The sequence below is a fragment of the Pongo abelii genome, chromosome 13, assembly GCF_028885655.2.
Source record: "Pongo abelii isolate AG06213 chromosome 13, NHGRI_mPonAbe1-v2.0_pri, whole genome shotgun sequence".
Classification (NCBI taxonomy): domain Eukaryota; kingdom Metazoa; phylum Chordata; class Mammalia; order Primates; family Hominidae; genus Pongo; species Pongo abelii.
This window is the reverse complement of record NC_071998.2, coordinates 23,918,864-23,936,501: the sequence shown is the minus strand read 5'-3', so window position 1 is coordinate 23,936,501 and position 17,638 is coordinate 23,918,864. Positions and strand designations below refer to the sequence as shown.

General features: G+C 45.3%; 1 protein-coding gene and 1 non-coding gene across 26 annotated transcripts in view; both read right to left on the bottom strand.

Annotated features, from left to right (window-relative positions):
- Positions 1-17,638, bottom strand: part of UBAP2 (ubiquitin associated protein 2) — a 126,459-nt gene that overhangs the window by 5,792 nt on the left and 103,029 nt on the right. For 21 of the 25 annotated variants that reach the window (XM_063714167.1, XM_063714162.1, XM_063714156.1 and 18 more), the window contains 7 exons: positions 15,804-16,078; positions 14,854-15,023; positions 13,067-13,280; positions 7,437-7,476; positions 5,102-5,258; positions 4,170-4,239; positions 299-494 (listed from right to left, as the gene is read on the bottom strand). In XM_063714167.1, the coding sequence (XP_063570237.1) occupies positions 299-494; positions 4,170-4,239; positions 5,102-5,258; positions 7,437-7,476; positions 13,067-13,280; positions 14,854-15,023; positions 15,804-16,078 (1,122 nt within the window). Of the gene's footprint in view, positions 1-298; positions 525-4,169; positions 4,240-5,101; positions 5,259-7,436; positions 7,477-12,476; positions 12,522-13,066; positions 13,281-13,662; positions 13,737-14,853; positions 15,024-15,803; positions 16,079-17,638 lie in introns of those variants that run through there. The other 4 variants (XM_063714152.1, XM_054519732.2, XM_063714169.1 and 1 more) reach the window with 4 other exon arrangements.
- On the bottom strand, positions 5,905-5,985 carry LOC112135051 (small nucleolar RNA SNORD121A). Its single transcript, XR_002916365.1, has one exon. It is a non-coding gene; the product is annotated as a small nucleolar RNA SNORD121A (small nucleolar RNA).

Genomic DNA, 17,638 nt, shown 5'->3' with positions numbered 1-17,638 from the left:
GCAGTCGTGGAGCCCACAATAAGTCGTCCCCAGCCCCTCCAAGTCACAATGTCAACTCGGCTCCAGGAAAGAACAAAGAGGAAAGATTGAAAAGCTAGAAGCACGCAGAGGCCAGGAATCCTGCCAGGAAGAATTCATCCCCATCGGGGTGGGGAGACCGGGCCTCAAGGTCAATGGAGCACACAGCACACTTGGTGGGCCTGAGACTCTCCTGACACCTGCACTGCCTTCCTGGGACGCCAAGCAGGCACCTTTGAGGGGCTCAGGGGTGGGCAGGAAAGGCCTCTGGAGCAAATACCTGAGGTCACCAAGGGCGCGGCCCTGCTACTGCTGCTGGATGCACTCGCGGGGGTCCCACCCAGACAGAGGCTGTTCGCGGTGTTCATGCTACTGGACAGGCTGACGCCTGAGGATACGGAACTTGAGACGGAGGTCGCTGCCGTGGAGAAGGTGGCTGAGGACTGGTGGGAAGAGGTGCTCTCCACACTGGCATGCTGGCAAAAGAAAAGCCAGGACACATGGATCTGGAGGCAGAGGAGGAGGGTGCTGGGGAGAGCCTGGCCTGGCGCTTGGGTCCACAGTCTCAAGGCTGAGCAGGCAGGCAATGATGTAACAACCCAGGCTCCCTTAAGGTGAGAGGCTCTGTGCTCAGTGCTCACTGCGGCCCCTCACATAGCAGCTGATTCCAGCCATCAGGATACAATACATAAACTGAACATCAAAACTATTAACATTAAGCTTTAATGACCACAACTCTCTGTAAAAATCCTTCAAGTTGCTCATGCATTGGCATCCAAAATGAGGGCATAGAAATCCCAAGATAACTTCAGATCATAAATGAACACAGACTCTCTGAATACGGGACGAGTACCTACCTCAAAGCAAAGCAAACAGTCTGAGAAGAGGCGAGCACAGGCCACAGGAAGCCCAGCGCAAGTCTCAATCTTTTGGAGATTTCCCTTCTATTGGGATTCTCAGCCACTGTGGTCTGGAAACAACAGGAGGCTGAGAGAGGCCTTTGCTCCAAAACCTGGTGACACCTTTCAGTCCACCAATGCCTCACCAGTGCCCACATAAGAGGGTATGGCCTGCCACTATGCCTGTTTGACAAGGTACCCCTGGGAAGAAAGAGTGAACCAGCGGATGCTCCATCAGCCCCAAGTCCCAGAAGCCCTGCCCAGTGCCCAAGCCTAGCAACAGGGTCCTATGAAGAACTTCAAGCTCTGAGCAGGTAGGTGGGAGAGGCACACCTAGGTGGACAAAGCAAGTCCCAAAAAAGGGAAGAAAAGCTCTGTAAGAGGGAGACTAGTCTCCAAACCAGGGCATAGAAAGCAGCATATAAACTTGTAGAAGAAAAGCCAAAGAACAGGAAGGGCCCAGGAGAAGGACCCAACCTGCCTCCGCAGACTAACTCTCCGCCGCCATCCCATGCCCACAGGTCACTACCCGCCTGGGCACTGGCTTTAAGGAAGTAACATCCAGAACAGATTCACCAAGGTAAAGACAGCCAAAAACATGGTTTCCTGGGGCTCCAAGGCGTCTTGTTCCTTCAGCACAGATGGGCAGGACCAGACTGGAGAGAGCCCCACCCGGAGCAGGGCAAAGGATGCACTGGCCTGCCCACCATCTAGGTTCTCGCTAAGGAGCCAGACTCTCCACCAACTGCCACAGAAATCTGGAACAGCTCTGACCAGTGCTCGCAAGTGTACTTGGATATATACAACCTTTTAATCTCGGAAGGAAAAATACACATTCCCCATCGCTAAGAGATGCTCACTAGGGAACTAGGTCCTGACTTGCTGAAAGGGACTCAAGAGTCATCTGGCAAGTCTCTTCTCCCTTAGCTGCCCGATGGGGTTCCTGTCTCTGGCCCTCATCTTCCAGAACTGGGAGGACATCAACCTGCTGGATTAAAAGGTCAACACTAATTTTCAAGGCCTCGCTCAGTCCATCCAATGGGGCCTATGCAGTCAACTCCCCAGGATGGGCCCAGAGAAATAAAGGCAGGAGAAGATGCTGAGATTTCCTTTATGTATTGATGGAGAGTAGTAAAGATCTAACTACAAAAAAATGGAAGAAAATACACAGATCTATGTAAAAAAAAAATCATCAACAGCAAACTTAGGGAAAAATACCTGTACTTCCCATCACGAAGGGCTCCCTAATATAGAAATAGAGACCAAAGACCTGACAAAAAAAGGAACCAAGAATATAAATAGCTCACATAGGCCGGGCACGGTGGCTCACGCCTGTAATCCCAGCACTTTGGGAGGCCGAGGCAGGTAGATTACGAGGTCAGGAGTTTGAGACCAGCCTGACCAACACAGTGAAATCCCGTCTCTACTAAAAATACAAAAATTATCCAGGCGTGGTGGTATGATCCTGTAACCCCTGCTACTCAGGAGACTGAGGCAGGAGGATCACTTGAACCCGGGAAGTGGAGGTTGCAGTGAGCTAAGATTGTGCCACTGCACTCCAGCCTAGGCGACAGAGTGAGACTGTATCTCAAAAAAAAAAAAAAAAAAAAAGGCAGATGATAATGGGGAAATGACTATGTGTATGCACTGCGTGTTTTGACTTTTATTTATTAAAAGGATGGAGAAAATGTAAGGGTAGAGCCAAGTAGATGAGAGACAGAAAAACTTTTCATTGTCTATCTTTCCGTAACTTTTCAGATGAAATATTATGAACAAACAGTTGACCCCTGAACAACACAGGCTTGAAATGCATGGGTCCACTTACAGGCAGATTTCTTTTTCAACCCGATGCACGCATGCATAATTTGAAAACACCCGTATTTGGAAGACTGACTTTTCCTATAGGCGGGTTCCACAGGGGCAACTGCGGGACTTGAGAATGTGCAGATTTTGGTGTATGCAGTGGTCCTGGAATGAATCCCCTGCATATATGGAGGGACAACTGTATTAGCAATGTCACAGTTCTGTCATGCTGACAAAGTATGGGACCCACTGGATGAGACGATTCTGGCTGTGGCAGGTTGGAATACATGATCTGGAGTTTTTTTTGGGGAGATGGAGAGTGCAGCTCCCCATGAGTGCAGGAGCACTGGGCTCCCAGGCAGCAGTGGCACGGACATAGAGGACAGCTCCACGGCACTCCTGCTGAGGTCAGCCCACCGCTCCCATGAGCCACAGAGGGCAGAGGCAGGGGGACAGGCAGAGGTGTCCACACTATGCTCTACTTTGAAAGTGGCAGTTTGTGTGTTTTATGATAAAAGATTCTGTGTAAGGTTTGACTTGGAACACTAGAGTGTGAAAGCCACAGCATCAGCCAGATCCAGAGGAAAGGACAGGACGTCCCTTTTCCACCACCTCACTCTGCTGGTGAGCTACTGCCTTCTTCAGAGGACACCAAGTTCATCAGTTTCCTGCCTCCTCCATTCGTCTGCACCCTAATCCTTCCTCCCAGCCTGTGGACCTGCCTACTCCAACCTCACCCGACACCTCCTGTTGTCCAGGAGCATGCACATTTTGTTAATCCAGGCACCTTTCTATCCTCCCAATAGAGGCGCCAGCCTCTCCTAAGTTTTCATTGCATGCCTTCTACAATCCGCCTCCTCCTCTCCATCTCACTACCATTCACTCCGCAACCCACCACAATCTGGCTGACTCCTACCACTTAAAACCATGCTCATGGTTCCAGGACCCACTGAACCACACCTCAATAACCATAATCTAGGGCTACTCTTCGGCATATGAGGACACTTCCCAGCTGGCGCGCCCACTCCAGCCCTCCTGCCTGGCTTCTCGACAGTGCATGTTGGCTTCCACTCCTGTCCTCCACCCTCTAAGACTCCCTTCTCCAACATCGACCTCCTCACAGTCTCTGCCTGAGTCAGGAAAGAAGGCACGAGGAAGGATCAAACAGCAAATTCCTGGGAGCAAGGTCACCACCTGACACTCCTGCCAATAACAGATAAGGTCTGGAGCAACGATTCTTCCCAGGCGCTACAAACTTAGAAAGCAAGATGTCCCCAGATGGTGCCCAGGAAATCAGAAGCTCAAACCAGATCACGCCATCAAGACATTTCAGCCAAGCAACTCTAGATTATCAGATACTAAAAATCAGACTGAAGCCCCAACTGCATGTGACTAAGCTCCAGGCTCCCCAAGCATGGTGGAGGAAGAGGAAGCCGCGCAGACACTTACTGTGTGTGATGTGCTCGAGGAGAGGGCTGCATGCGCAGAGGAGAGGCTGCTCTGCTGGCTGGAGAGGGAACTAGAAGACAAAACAGAGCGCCGTATGTCCACCTGAACAAGTGACTCCAGATGAACAAGACCCATGTGGGTCAGTGAGCTAGATTCAAACTTGTCCCTAGTTCCTAGCAAAGGACCAGCTTCAGACCCATCCTCATTCTTATCCCCACAGAGCCCAGTGATGGGGTCCTGGTGGACAGGAATGACTCGCCATGAGGTCTGGAAAACTCCAGAGCCAGCTTCCCTCAACGACATCCATTTGCTCCTCAGATGCGAAAAGTGAAGACAGAGTTGCACTAAGAACACGGTCATCCTTGACAACCCCATTCAATCTGTGAATGAGGGATCAAAGTTCCTATGCTCAACTCCACATGCCAATTCCCATCAAATCCACTTTTGCTCCTAGCTAAAGAGTGATGGAGAACACTCCTCAGAAGACACAGGTAGCAACGCCACCCATTTTCCTACACCTTGTTCTAATAACATCGTTTCTTCAGCCATGGAAAGTTCAAGTCAGACACCTGCTCAGAAATCCATCATTCTCATTCCACCTCAGTGGCATGGGCCCAGCGATGCCCAGAAAGGCTAGGCTCAGGTACCCTCTGGAGGGTGAAGACAGGTAGGAGGGAGCTGCTGGCCTCACCCTACTCCCAGGGGACCCAGTGCTCTGTGCCAGCAGAGGCGGTACAAGCAGGCAAGGTTTCCATATCTGGTGGTTTTAAGGCACAACCTGGCCAAAACCTAAGCTACAGTCACAATGCAAAAGCCCAGGATATCACGTCAGAGACAACAAGTGTGCTCTGTTCATGGAAGCAACCTTCTACAGGAGCTCCAGGACTTTGCCCCAAGGTACTTCTCACTTTGGGCCCACACCTTCCGCATACCTGCTAAGCTGAGAGAGAGGGCTGCTGGTCAGGTCGCTAGTGTGCTGGGATGTGGACGGCAGAAGTGCAGTGCAGGAGGTGGTGCTGGGCAGGGAGCTCACAGACGGGAGGGCAGAGGGAGGGCCTGTTGTCTTTGGAGCCGGAACAGATGAAGTAGCTGTAAGAAGCATATCTGTTTATTTCTAAAACCAATCCTAAGTACCTGAAAATATGCTCAATATCTTGTGACATGTCAGCCTCAGTTGAGACGTCCATAAAGTTACATTCCCCGGGAAAATGTCAAGCATGTCGCCAGATAGCCCCTTGTCTGTCAAACAACACTATCAAAGGACACACCATGGTCACCTGTTCAAGATGCAGCAAAGAATAGGAAATGACACCTTTATAACCCAATCTATCCTATATGGGGACATACTTTTCCCACCTAAAGGAACCTAAGCTGTAGATGCAACCAGAAAGAAAAACAGGTGCTGATCCTAATATGTAGAATTATAACGTGAGGCAAACTCCTCAAAGGGCACAGCAAGGGGGAGTAAGAAGCTGACAGGCGAGACCACCTACACGTGCTTCCACCAAGTCAGGCTGACTCTACCAATGCTCACGGCCAACGTAAGGTAGATTGGGGTTGATGCATATGTTGTGGAGAGACACAGACACCTAATATCTGCAGTCCAACTGTCCAACACCTACTTCCAAATGCACAGTGAGCATTTCCTTGGTATGTGCTTGAATAGATGAATCTCAGAGCACATAAATGAGCTTCAAAGGCTTCAGAAAGGACGTGGAGACACTCAGTCCTAGCTGTGGAAAGACTCAGTCTCAGTGCTGTCCACACATACAATTCAGATATGTGCTTGGAAATAAAACATCATTGTCTTTTCCAGTTAGGAAAGAGGAGCAACCTTGACCCTTCTAAAACCCAGGGAAAGCACTTGAGTCTCTAAAGGAAGGGCAGGTCAAAAACAAACACAAGCAATGAAAGGGTCAACTTACACCGAGGTCAGTTCTTACAGAGGGCTTCTTTTTATTGGCAGTCTATTCCATATATAAACCTTGTTCATAGATAAACTGTATAAAGACACCACAGATATACCTCACCTAAAACTAAGACCCCAAAACGTACCGCCCTGGGCCTTGTATTATGATGCTAACAGCTTCACAGGAAGCCTCTCTCAAACAAACAAACAAACAAAATGGGGAGGGAAGGGGAGGAGGAAGTGAGGGAGAAGAGAGTATGGGAAATGAAAAGTAGGTTAATGTACACTGCTTCCCAGATACTTTAGTTCTCGACCAATGCCTAGACAAAAGAAACCTGCCACTACCACTGCTAGAGTAAAAAGTTCCTCTGTCATCCAACAAGCTCAGAACGACCAACGAATCTCCAAACAGCCTTGGCAGCCCAACAGTACCAGCAAATGTCAAACCAAAATCCTGGGGCTCCAAATCTGTCATTACAGTTTCAACTGAGGCTCACCTCGGTCTACTTAAGTTCAATATCCGCACTCCCAGAAAATCCTATTTAAAGAGAGTCTTTCTGGCTTCCCCACCCATTTGCCTTCCTGAATAAAGAAAGAAAACTACTATAAACAATCACAGACAAGCTGGCCAACTACAGAAAAGAAGCAATTAACGGATTTGCCTGCACTATCTTTGGTAATCACTGAGCTATTGGAAAGGGGGTCTCATTTTCTCCCAAATGTCCACAGTGAACATATATCTCTCTTTCTAAGCAACAGTCCTTCAGGTCCTAAAGACAATGAGCCTATCTTTCCTGAACAAGAACAGTAGATTTTTGCTTTAGAATTTTTTTTTTTTTTTTTTTTTTGAGACGGAGTCTCACTTTGTAGCCCAAGCTGGCTCAAGCGATTCTTGTGCCTCAGCCTCCCAAGTAGATGGGATTACAGGCATGCGCCACCACACCTGGCTAATTTTTCATATTTTAGTAGAGACAGAGTTTCACCATGTTGCCCAGGGTGGTCTCAAACTCCTGAGCTTGGGCAATCTGCCCGCCTTGGCCTCCCAAAGCACTGGGATTATGGGCATAAGCCACCCCGCCTGGCCCAAGCATCTTTAAAATGCATACTGTATGCTGCGCTTGTGGTGCAGTCTGATTAGGGCACAAGAATATGAGACCATCACCTCCTTCTTGTGTGGCTAAGACATTTCTAATAACACCACAGCCAACACCTGGTCCAAAAAAAAAAAAAAGCAAAAGGGCTGCTTTTTAACGAACGAGCCATTGACCAACTGGTGTTTTCCACATCACGTGAGCTATCCTCTTCCTCTGTTTGGTTGGCACCAGCCATGACAAGAGTAAGCTTGCTGCTATACTTACTGTCTAGTGTCTGCTGACTTCGACCCCCACCATGTCCATTCTATAAGGAAAAGAAGAGAACATAAACTTACAAAATGAAATCATTACCTGAGTGGCTTTTTATACTTTCTATAACATGTAGCTTAATCAAGAAACAATGATCTCTTTTATTCTATTTTTTAATAAAGGGAAGGTAAACAACAAACTCTCATGCAAGAACAAAAATGTTTAAAAAATTTTTTCACCTCCCCAGGTTCAGGTGATCCGCCCCCTTAGCCTGCCTAGGAGCTGGGTCTACAGGTGCATCCTACCATGCCTAGCTAATTCTTGTATTTTTTGTAGAGATGGGGTTTTGCCATGTTGACCAGGCTGGTCTCCAACTCCTGGGCTCAAGCAATCCTCCTGCCTTGGCCTCCAAAAGCACAGGATTAAAGGCATGAGCTACCACACCCAGACCCAAATAATTTTTTTTTAAAGGTAACTTTTTGAGATGGTGTCCTGCTCTGTCACCCAGGCTGGAGTGCAATGGCGCATCTTAGATCACTGCAAACTCCGTCTCCCAGGTTCAAGTGATTCTCCTGCCTCAGCCTCCCAAGTAGCTGGGATTACAGGCGCGCACCACTACACCAGGCTAATTTTTGTATTTTTAGTAGAGATGTGGTTTCACCATGTTGGCCAGGCTGGTCTCAAACTCCTGACCTCAAGTGATCCGCCCGCCTCGGCCTCCCAGAGTCCTAGGATTACAGGTGTGGGCCGCCATGTGAGCTCCAGCATGGGCAACAGTGACACTCCATCTCAGAAAACAAAACAGAACAAAACTAACAAAGAAAGAAAGAAAGGAAGGAGACAATACCACTATAGATCTCAGAAACATTAAAAGAACAGGAAAGAAATACATTGAAGTTTTATACCAGTAAATTAACAACTTAGATGAAATGGACAAATTCCTTGACATACACAAATAACAAAAGAAACTGAAGCATAGTGGTTCCTAACTGTAATCCCAGCTACTCAGAACGCTGAAACAGGAGAATTGCTTGAGCCCAGGAGTTCATGACCACCCTGGGCACTGTAGCAAAACTCCAGCGCGGGAAAAAAAAAAAAAAAAAAGTCTGAATAGCCCTCTACCAATTGAGGGAATTGAATTTACAATTACAAAACTCCTTGCAAAGAAAACTTCTGGCCCAGACAGCTATACTGGTGAATGCTACTAAATATTTAAGGTAGGAGGGAGAACAATTCAACACAAACTCTTTCTAAAAAATAAAGTGAGACTGGTGGTGATTCAAAAAAAAAAAAAGTGAAAATTATATTGCATGGTAGCACATCAAGAACTAATGTCTAAAACCAGGATGGAAAATCAACAAGTAGCAATATACAGAGGGAAAAGTCTAACAAAGGTTCAATTTAACTGTGTCTGGGGTGTAAATAAGTAAAATTATCTAGCATGCAGTTGAGAATACACAGTATCAAGTTGACAGCCGATGCAGTGGCTCACACCTTGTAGTCCCAGCACTTTGGGAAGCCAAGGCGGACATAGCACTTGAGGTCAGGAGATCGAGACCAGCCTAGCCAACATCGTGAAACCCCACCTATACTAAAAATACAAAACTTAGCTAGGTGGGGTGACACACACCTGTAGTTCTAGCTACTCGGGAGGCTGAGGAAAGAGAATCATTTGAACCTGGGAGGAAGAGGTAGCAGTGAGTCAAGATCGCACCACTGCACTGGGCAACAGAGCCAGACTCTGTCTCAAAAAAAAAAAAAAAAAATTAAGCTGGGCACAATGGCTCATGCCTATAATCCTGGCACGTTGGGCAGCTGTGGTGGGTTGATCACCTGAGGTCAGGAGTTCAAGACCAGCCTGGCAAACATGGTGAAACCCCATCTCTATTAAAAAAAAATACAAAAAAAAAAAAAATTAGCCAGGTGTGGTGGTGGGCGGCTGTAATCCCAGCTACTCAGGAGGCTGAGGCAGGAGAATCACGTGAACCCAGGAGGCAGAGGTTGCAGTGAGCCGGGACCATGGCACTCCAGCCTGGGCAGCAACAGCAAACCTCCCTCTCAAAAAATAGATACATATATTTACACACACTATATTATCAGATGTATAGTTGTTTTGGGAGGTTTCTTTTGTTTTTGTTTTGAGACAGTGTCTGGCTCTGTCACCCAGGCAGGTGTGCAGTGGCGTTATCTTGGCTCACTGCAACCTCCGCTTCCTGGTTCAAGCCATCCTCCCACCTCAGCCTCCCGAGTAGCTGGGACTACAGGTGTGTACCATCACACCTAATTATTATTATTATTTGTAGAGGCAGGGTCTCATCATGTTGTCCAGTCTCGTTGTGAACTCCTGGGCTCAAGTGATCCACCTGCCTCAGTCTCCCAAATTGCCAGGACCACAGGCTCGCACCACCACGCCCAGCCACTTTTTGTATTTTTTGTAGAGATAGAGTTTTTTGTCATGTTGCTGAGGCTGGTCTCGAACTCCTGACCTCAAGCAATCCACCTGCCTCCACCTCTCAACGTGCTGGGATTCCAGGCATAAGCCACCATGCCCAGCCCAACATGGTTGTTTAGATTATGTAAGAAATGTTACACGATGAGCTTCTCAAAAACTTATGTTGAAACAAAAACAGCTTGTCATTGGCCGGGCGTGGTGGCTCATGCCTGTAATCCCAGCACTTTGGGAGGCCAAGGCAGGCAGATCACCTGAGGTCAGGAGTTCGAGACCAGCCTGGGCAACATGGTGAAACCCTGTCTCTACTAAAAATACAAAACTTAGCCAGCATGGTGATGGGTGCCTGTAATCCCAGCTACTCGGGAGGCTGAGGCAGGAGAATTGCTTGAACCCGGGAGGCGGAGGTTGGAGTGAGCCAAGATCATGCCATTGCACTCCAGCCTGGGCAACAAAGCAAGACTCCATCTCAAAAAAAAAAAAACAAGCTTGTCATTGAAATTTCCATAGTTCACATGGTTTTTCTTGTTTTAGTGCCCATCTGTCAGGATATAGACTCTAACTTATTTCTGTCAAAGCGTCTCTGAGAAGGTAATTTTAATCTGTGGATATTCCAGGCTGTGGAAGGGGAAGAGAAGAAGGAAGGGAGGATGATCCATCCAAGACGGACAAGGCACACAAATATTTTTCTAAATGTTTAGTTGAAGGGAATGATGAAAAAGACAAAACATGGAAAGCTCCATTTTACTCAGCTAATATGTTCCAAGATTCTATTCCTGTTTGTGATTTTATGTCTCATTAGAGGTAGAGTGGCATAATCTCAGAAAACATAGCTTAAAAACATTATTTGATTTCCTATGTCTTTTTTTTTTTTTTTTTTTTTGAGATGGAGTCTTGCTCTGTCACCCAGGCTGGAGTGCAACGGTGTGATCTCTGCTCACTGCAACCTCCTCCGCCTCCCGGGTTCAAGCGATTCTCCCACTTCAGCCTCCCAAGTAGTAGCTGGGACTACAGGCACGCACTACCACATCAGGCTAATTTTTGTATTTTAGTAGAGACAGGGTTTCACCATGTTGCCCAGGCTGGTCTCGAACTCCTGATCTCAGGTGATCTGCCCGCCTCAGCCTCCAAAAGTGCTGGGATTACAGGAGTGAGCCACTGAGCCCAGATTCCTATGTGTTTTTAATGCTCTCAGCCATTTGTGTGCTTTATAAGACAAGATTCCTTGAGACTAGCCTGGGTAACATGATGAAACCCCATCTCTACAAAAAAATTAGCCAGGTATGGTGGCATGTGTCTGCAGTCCCCACTACTCGGGAGGCTGAGGCTGCAGGCAGTTGTGATCGCACCACTGCACTTCAGTGGGTGACAGAGCCAGACCCTGTATCAAAATGAAGAAGAGAAGGAGAGGTAGGGAAAAGGGGGAGGGGGAGGAGGATGGGGAGGACGAGAAGAAGAGGAGGAGGAAGAAGAAGAAAGGGAAGGAAGGAAGAAGAAGAAAAAAGAAGGGAGGAGGGAGGAGGGTGAGGAGGAGGGGAAGGAGGAGAGGAGGAGGGAGAGGAGGGAGAGGAGGGAGAGGGAAGAAAGGGAGAGGGAGAGGGGGAAGAAGAAAAGAAAAAGAAGAAGAAAAGGAGGAGGAGGAAGAAGGCCACGACGACAAGATTCCTTAATTCAAATGCAGTTAAGACATCGGATGCATGCACGCAGATTTAATATAGGAACAACCACAGTGTAGTTGTTTCTTTGGCTCTAGAAAGGCTTCTTCCTAAACTGGAAGCATATCTATACTTTTCTCAGCTGCCTACACCAAGTAAGATGCTGCAAATGTATGTGTGAGGGTGTATACATCGTAGGAGGGGTTCTTGTGGGGCAAGGGCTTGGATTTACTCATAGGATTATCAAGTTCCAGCACTGTTAATAAAAATTGTTGGCTTAAAAATTTACTCAGAAACCTTGGATATATAGAGTTGTCAAGCTGAAATCCTAAGCTATCATGTCATATTTACAAAATAATGTCAAGTGATAAAAGGAACAAAGAGCCCAGTGTAGTGGCTCACCCTATAATCCCAGCACTTTGGAAGAAGGCCAAGATGTGGATTATGTGAACCTGGCAGTTCAAGATCAGACTGGGCAACATGGTGATACCCTGTCTCTAAATAAAATACAGAAGTCAGCCAGACATGGCAATGCATGTCTGTAGTCCCAGCTCTTTGGGAGGCTAGGGTGGGAGGACTGACTGAGCCCGGGAGGTCAAGGCTATGGTGTGCTGTGATCGCGCCACTGGACTCTAACCTGGGTGACAAAGCAAGAACCTGTACTCCCCCAAAAAACAAACAACCAACCCACAGAATTGCTCACACTGAATGCTCACATATTAATTTTTAGCATTTCTTATCAATAAAGTATCTTTAATTAAGATATCCACATTGTAACTTTTATACACACTAGGAAACCAAAAAATTAGCGCAACTTTCTTTATTGCAGTGGTCTAAAACAACCTGCAGTATCTCCAAGGTATGCCTGTAGTGTCATCTATATTATTTTAATTTCCTGGGAGAGAATGATGTTCAAGTATTACTAGTGTGACATGAAATGTGTATACTTACTTGTTCTTTTTTAAGTTTCTTTCTAAGATTCTCAGGAGATATTGGTAGATCTCAATTTAACAGAAAGCAATACAACTGGCAATGACCATCAGATATGCAGCTAGCAAGAATCTAGAAGGGTAAAACTTTAAAACTATATCAAAAATAGATCTGGTTCCTTTATCTATAGTCCAGTATTATTAACAAAAACTAGGTAGAAAATACACAATTTTAACACAAAAATACCTAACAGTGATGAAGAAGCAAATACATTCAAAGCAAATTGGGCAATCAGAGAGAAAGCAGTACATGAAATATTCAGAGATATTTCAGACAATGTAGAAGTACCCAGTACTACAGCCAAAGTGCTCATACTACATGCATGCTTGGTTTTCTCCACAAAGTGTATGAACCTGCGGATCTATCCACACACTCAAGAGCATGGGTGCTAGAGATGCCCACTGTAAACAAACTCAATGAACTATAAGGATTCTACTCAAAAGGTAGTCAATTTGTAAAATAAAATCATATCCAAGAAGCATAATTTAACCAAACATTAATTTCCAAATAAGACAGACATCTTATGAGAAAAAAACTAAAATACCACTTACCATGATGGTTCCTGGAGCTGACTCTGATGAACTCACAGGGCTTTGGTATGGGATCCTGTTATGCACAGAACTCTGGTCGTAAGAGGAAGACATTGCTACTGGACTAGCAGAACTCAGTGATGAGCTTGTCAGACTGCAGGAGGTAATGACGGAAGTTGTATATGTGGAGTTCTGTACTGCACTGGTCATTGGTAAAGATGTACTCAAAGGCTCACTGAAAAGAGTCAAAGATATTCAACATAATTTTGTTACTTTAAATAGCTTCATAAAAAGAAACATAAACAGCTTCACGAAATGCAACTACTGCATCAATTTATTACCCCAAATGAGACCCACCTAATTTAACTGAGAGATAGGGGGACATCTTTAAGAATACTTTAAGAATACTTTAAGAATACAGGCTGCGTGCGGTGGCTCACGCCTGTCATCCCAGCACTTTGGGAGGCAGAGGTGGGCAGATCCAGAGGTCAGGAGATCGAGACCATCCTTGCCAACATGATGAAACCCCGTCTCTACTAAAAATACAAAAATTAGCAGGGCGTGGCGGTGGGCACCTGTAATCCCAGCCACTCTGGAGGCTGAGAAAGGAGACTCACTTGAACTCGGGAGGCAGAGGTTGCAGTGAACCGAGATCGCGCCACTGCACTCCAGCCTGGCGACAGAGCAAGACTCTGTCTAGAAAAAAAGAAAAAAAATAAGAAGATTCTTTAAGGAATCCAGGTGTTTGAGACCATCTTTAAAAAGGAAACTTAAACAAATATCAGGTTTTGCGCCTCTGGAATGTGGAAAAACTAAAACAACAACAACAACAAAGTCAGCCAGGCACGGTGGCTCATGCCTGTAATTCCAGCACTATGGGAGGCTGATGCAGGCAGATTCATTGAGCTCCAGAGTTTGAGGCCGGTGTGGGCAACATGACGAAACCCTGTCTCTACAAAACATATTAAAAAATTAGCTGGGCATGGTGGTGCATGCCTGTAATCCCAGATACTCAGGAATCTGAGGCAGGAGGATCATTTGAGCCTGGGAGGCAGAGGTTGCAGCGAGCCAAGCATTCTGCTGCACTCCAGCCTAGACAACAGAGCAAGACCCTATCTCAAAAAAAAAAAGAAAAGAAAAGAAAACTAAAATCTGAGATTTTGTATTTATAAAATATTCCACTGAAGGAAAACGACTGCTGCAAAGATGTGGAGAAATTAGATCCCTCATAGACTACTGGTAGGAATGTAAAATGCTACAGCCACAGTGGAAACAGTATGGGAGTTTCCTAAATGGTTAAGTTACCATATGACCCAGCAATTCTACTCCTGGGATATACATCCCAAAGAACTGAAAGCATGCAAAACTCGAAACCAAATGTCCATAGCAGCATGATTCACTAGTCAAAAAGAGCAAACAACCCAAATGTCTGCCAAATAATGAATGAATAAAATGTGGTATATCAACACAATGAAATATTTGGCACTAGAAATGATACATTAAACATGGGTGTACCTTGAAAACTTTAAGTGAAAGATCAGACATAAAAGGCCACATATTCCAAGATTCCAGTTATATGAAATGTCCAGGTAGGCAAATCCAGAGACAGATTATTGGTTGCTAAGGGGCAGGGCAATGAAGAAACTGAGACTGTCTGCTACAGGTATGGGGTTTCTCATGGAGATGATGGAAGGTCTGGATAAACACTGAGGATAGCTGCACAATGTTATTACCACAGGATGTATTCTTTCCACCAGGTGATCTCTTAGGGTCTATTTTGCTTCATAACAAAGGACTAAATTCAGTACCTTAAAGACTTCGAATACAAGCTGATGGGAATCTGATTACTATTTTCACTGCTTGGAGCTGATCCAAATTCAGAGAGAGAAGATTCTGACCCAAATTCCAGAGCCCCAAACTGCACATTTAATCCTGTGACATCTGCTGAACCAGGCATTTCCACTGCAGAAGCTGGGATCTGAAAAAGCAAAGCTGTCGTGTCAGGAACAGAGATCACAGATTCCAGGTCACAAAGGCCTATAACAGAGCCAAACAAGCATTTAGGTTCCCAAGCAATACTGGCAAGAAGGAGGAATGAGAAACAAGGAGAAAAAAGGCTAAGACTTTTCTAAAAAGAGAAAGAAAAGAAACAAGCTAAGAAAAATTAAAAGTTGGCTGGGCATGGTGGCTCACGCCTGTAATCCCAGGACTTTGGGAGGCCAGGACAGGAGGATCATTTGCACCCAGGAGTTCAAGACCAGCCTGGAGAACACGGCGAGACCCTGTCTCATTTAAAAAAAAAAAAAGGAGAAATTAAAAGTTAAACAGGAATGGTTGGCATTAATATCACCACCTGCATCTAAGAGCAATGCGGGGGAGTTGTGATGGTGGGTGGGGAGTGAACACTGAGCTGACTACTCTATTTTTGGGGACTCACCAATGATGAAAGTATCACCTGGTCAAGGAACCATGCATCCTCCAACTATGGGATACAGCAAAACCCTCGAGAACAACAGTTCTCTGAGCCAGATCTTCAAATCTGTACTTGAAATAAGGATCTGTGGCTCTCAGCACAAACCCATTCCCTCTAATGCTAGCCTGGTCACTCAGAAATGGCCATATCCTTATTATGCAATCAATAAGCTATGTGCTTGAAAAACACTGTACCCCAGTTTCCAAAACTTAGTATCCCACTACTTGAGCTGAATGTAAAAATAATTCCAGCTTTAGGACGCTGACTTCATGATGAAATGCCCACCTTAGAAGCTGGGGGTATCCGCCGCTTAGCAAGTTTGATGTGTTTGGGCTGTGGCTGGTGGGCAGACACAGAGATATTTTCAATGGTCATGCTGGGAAGCTGCAAAAGCTTGTTCACAGTGGAGGGACTGTCTCCAGGCATTGATTCTCGAAGTTTCGCCTGGGAAGGAAAGGACTCCAAACCAGGAGGAGGAACAGTGACTGCCTGGCTCTGGTGCTGTTGTCGCTGGCTCAACTGGCTAAGAACCGGGGATGGCTCAGGTTGAGATTTGAAGTCTAAAAAAGTAAGCAGCAATTAATGAGGCACAATGGCTTCACAATGTTCTTCAATAGAACATGAAGTGTTCTATTACCACCAATTTCTCCAAATCACTTCCAGCTGAATTTCTTAGGTTTTACACACACTATGTGTAACACTTCATTTATGATAAACGGGAAAAGTTCCCAAATGGGTACACACCTTGTTTCCTATCCAGAGAGATTTGGTTTATGTTTAAGCACAGGGGGTGATGAACTCGTAAGAACAATATTATGGTGCTATACACACCTGACCATTAGCTAACAGAGAATCATACTTTTATTATTTTATGGATTTTCTACATAACTGTTAAAAATTTGAGCCACGCACAGTCACTCATGCCTATAATGCCAGCACTTTGGGAGGCTGAGGTGGGAGGATTGCTTTAGCCCAGGAGTACAAGGCTGCAGTGAGCTATGATTGCACCACTGCATTCCAGCCTGGGTGACAAAACAAGACCCTGTCTCATCCAAAAATTAAAAAAAAAAATTATTAAGTTTTTGGACTAATTGAGATATATATATATATATATATATATATATATATATATATATATATATATATGATGTTACAAAATCCAAAAGATGGCTGGGCGTAGTGGCTCATGCCTGTAATCCCAACACTTTGGGAGGCCAAGGCGGGCAGATCACAAAGTCAGGAGATCAAGACCATCCTGGCTAACACAGTGAAACCCCATCTCTACTAAAAACACAAAAAAATTAGCCAGGTGTGGTGGCGGGCACCTGTAGTCCCAGCTACTCAGGAGGCTGAGGCAGGCCCTATGGCGTGAACCCAGGAGGCGGAGCTTGCAGTGAGCCGAGATCGGGCCACTGCACTCCAGCCTGGGTGACAGCCTGGGTGACAAACAAACAAACAAACAAAAAACAAAATCCAAAAGATACAAGAATATGTACACTGAATATTAAGTTTCTCTTCCACACCACCCTCCCATACTTGCTCCACAAAGGCAAACACTGTACCCGGTTTTCCTGAATGTCTCTTTCAGAGATACTGTATCACAATATATATAGACAGACAGACAGACATATATATACACACACTGTATACCTTACTGTCTCACAAATCATTTAATTTCCATTGAGTGTCTCACATTAATGTTCGAACAGCTACTTCATACCCATTTTGGTGACTACACAAAAATCTAGTATACATAGGTATCATTTTATAAAACCAGTACTATATTAATGGACTTTTAGGTCAAATCTTATGCTATTAAAAGCAATGCACTAATGAATATATTTGTATGTAAGATATTTTGTGCAAGTACAAGTATACCTGTAGGATCAACTGCTAGGATAAAGATGCTCCTTCACAGGGTGAATATATTTTGAATTTTGATAAATATTATAAAATTACTGTCCACAGACAGGACACATCCTTTTTAACACACTCTAATATCAAACACTTTTGAATTTCCTGGTTTAATTGGTGGAAAATGGTATTAAAAAATACAAACTAAAATGATACAAATATGCTTAGTATCATTTCATATACTTAAGTGTTCTTTACTTATAGAC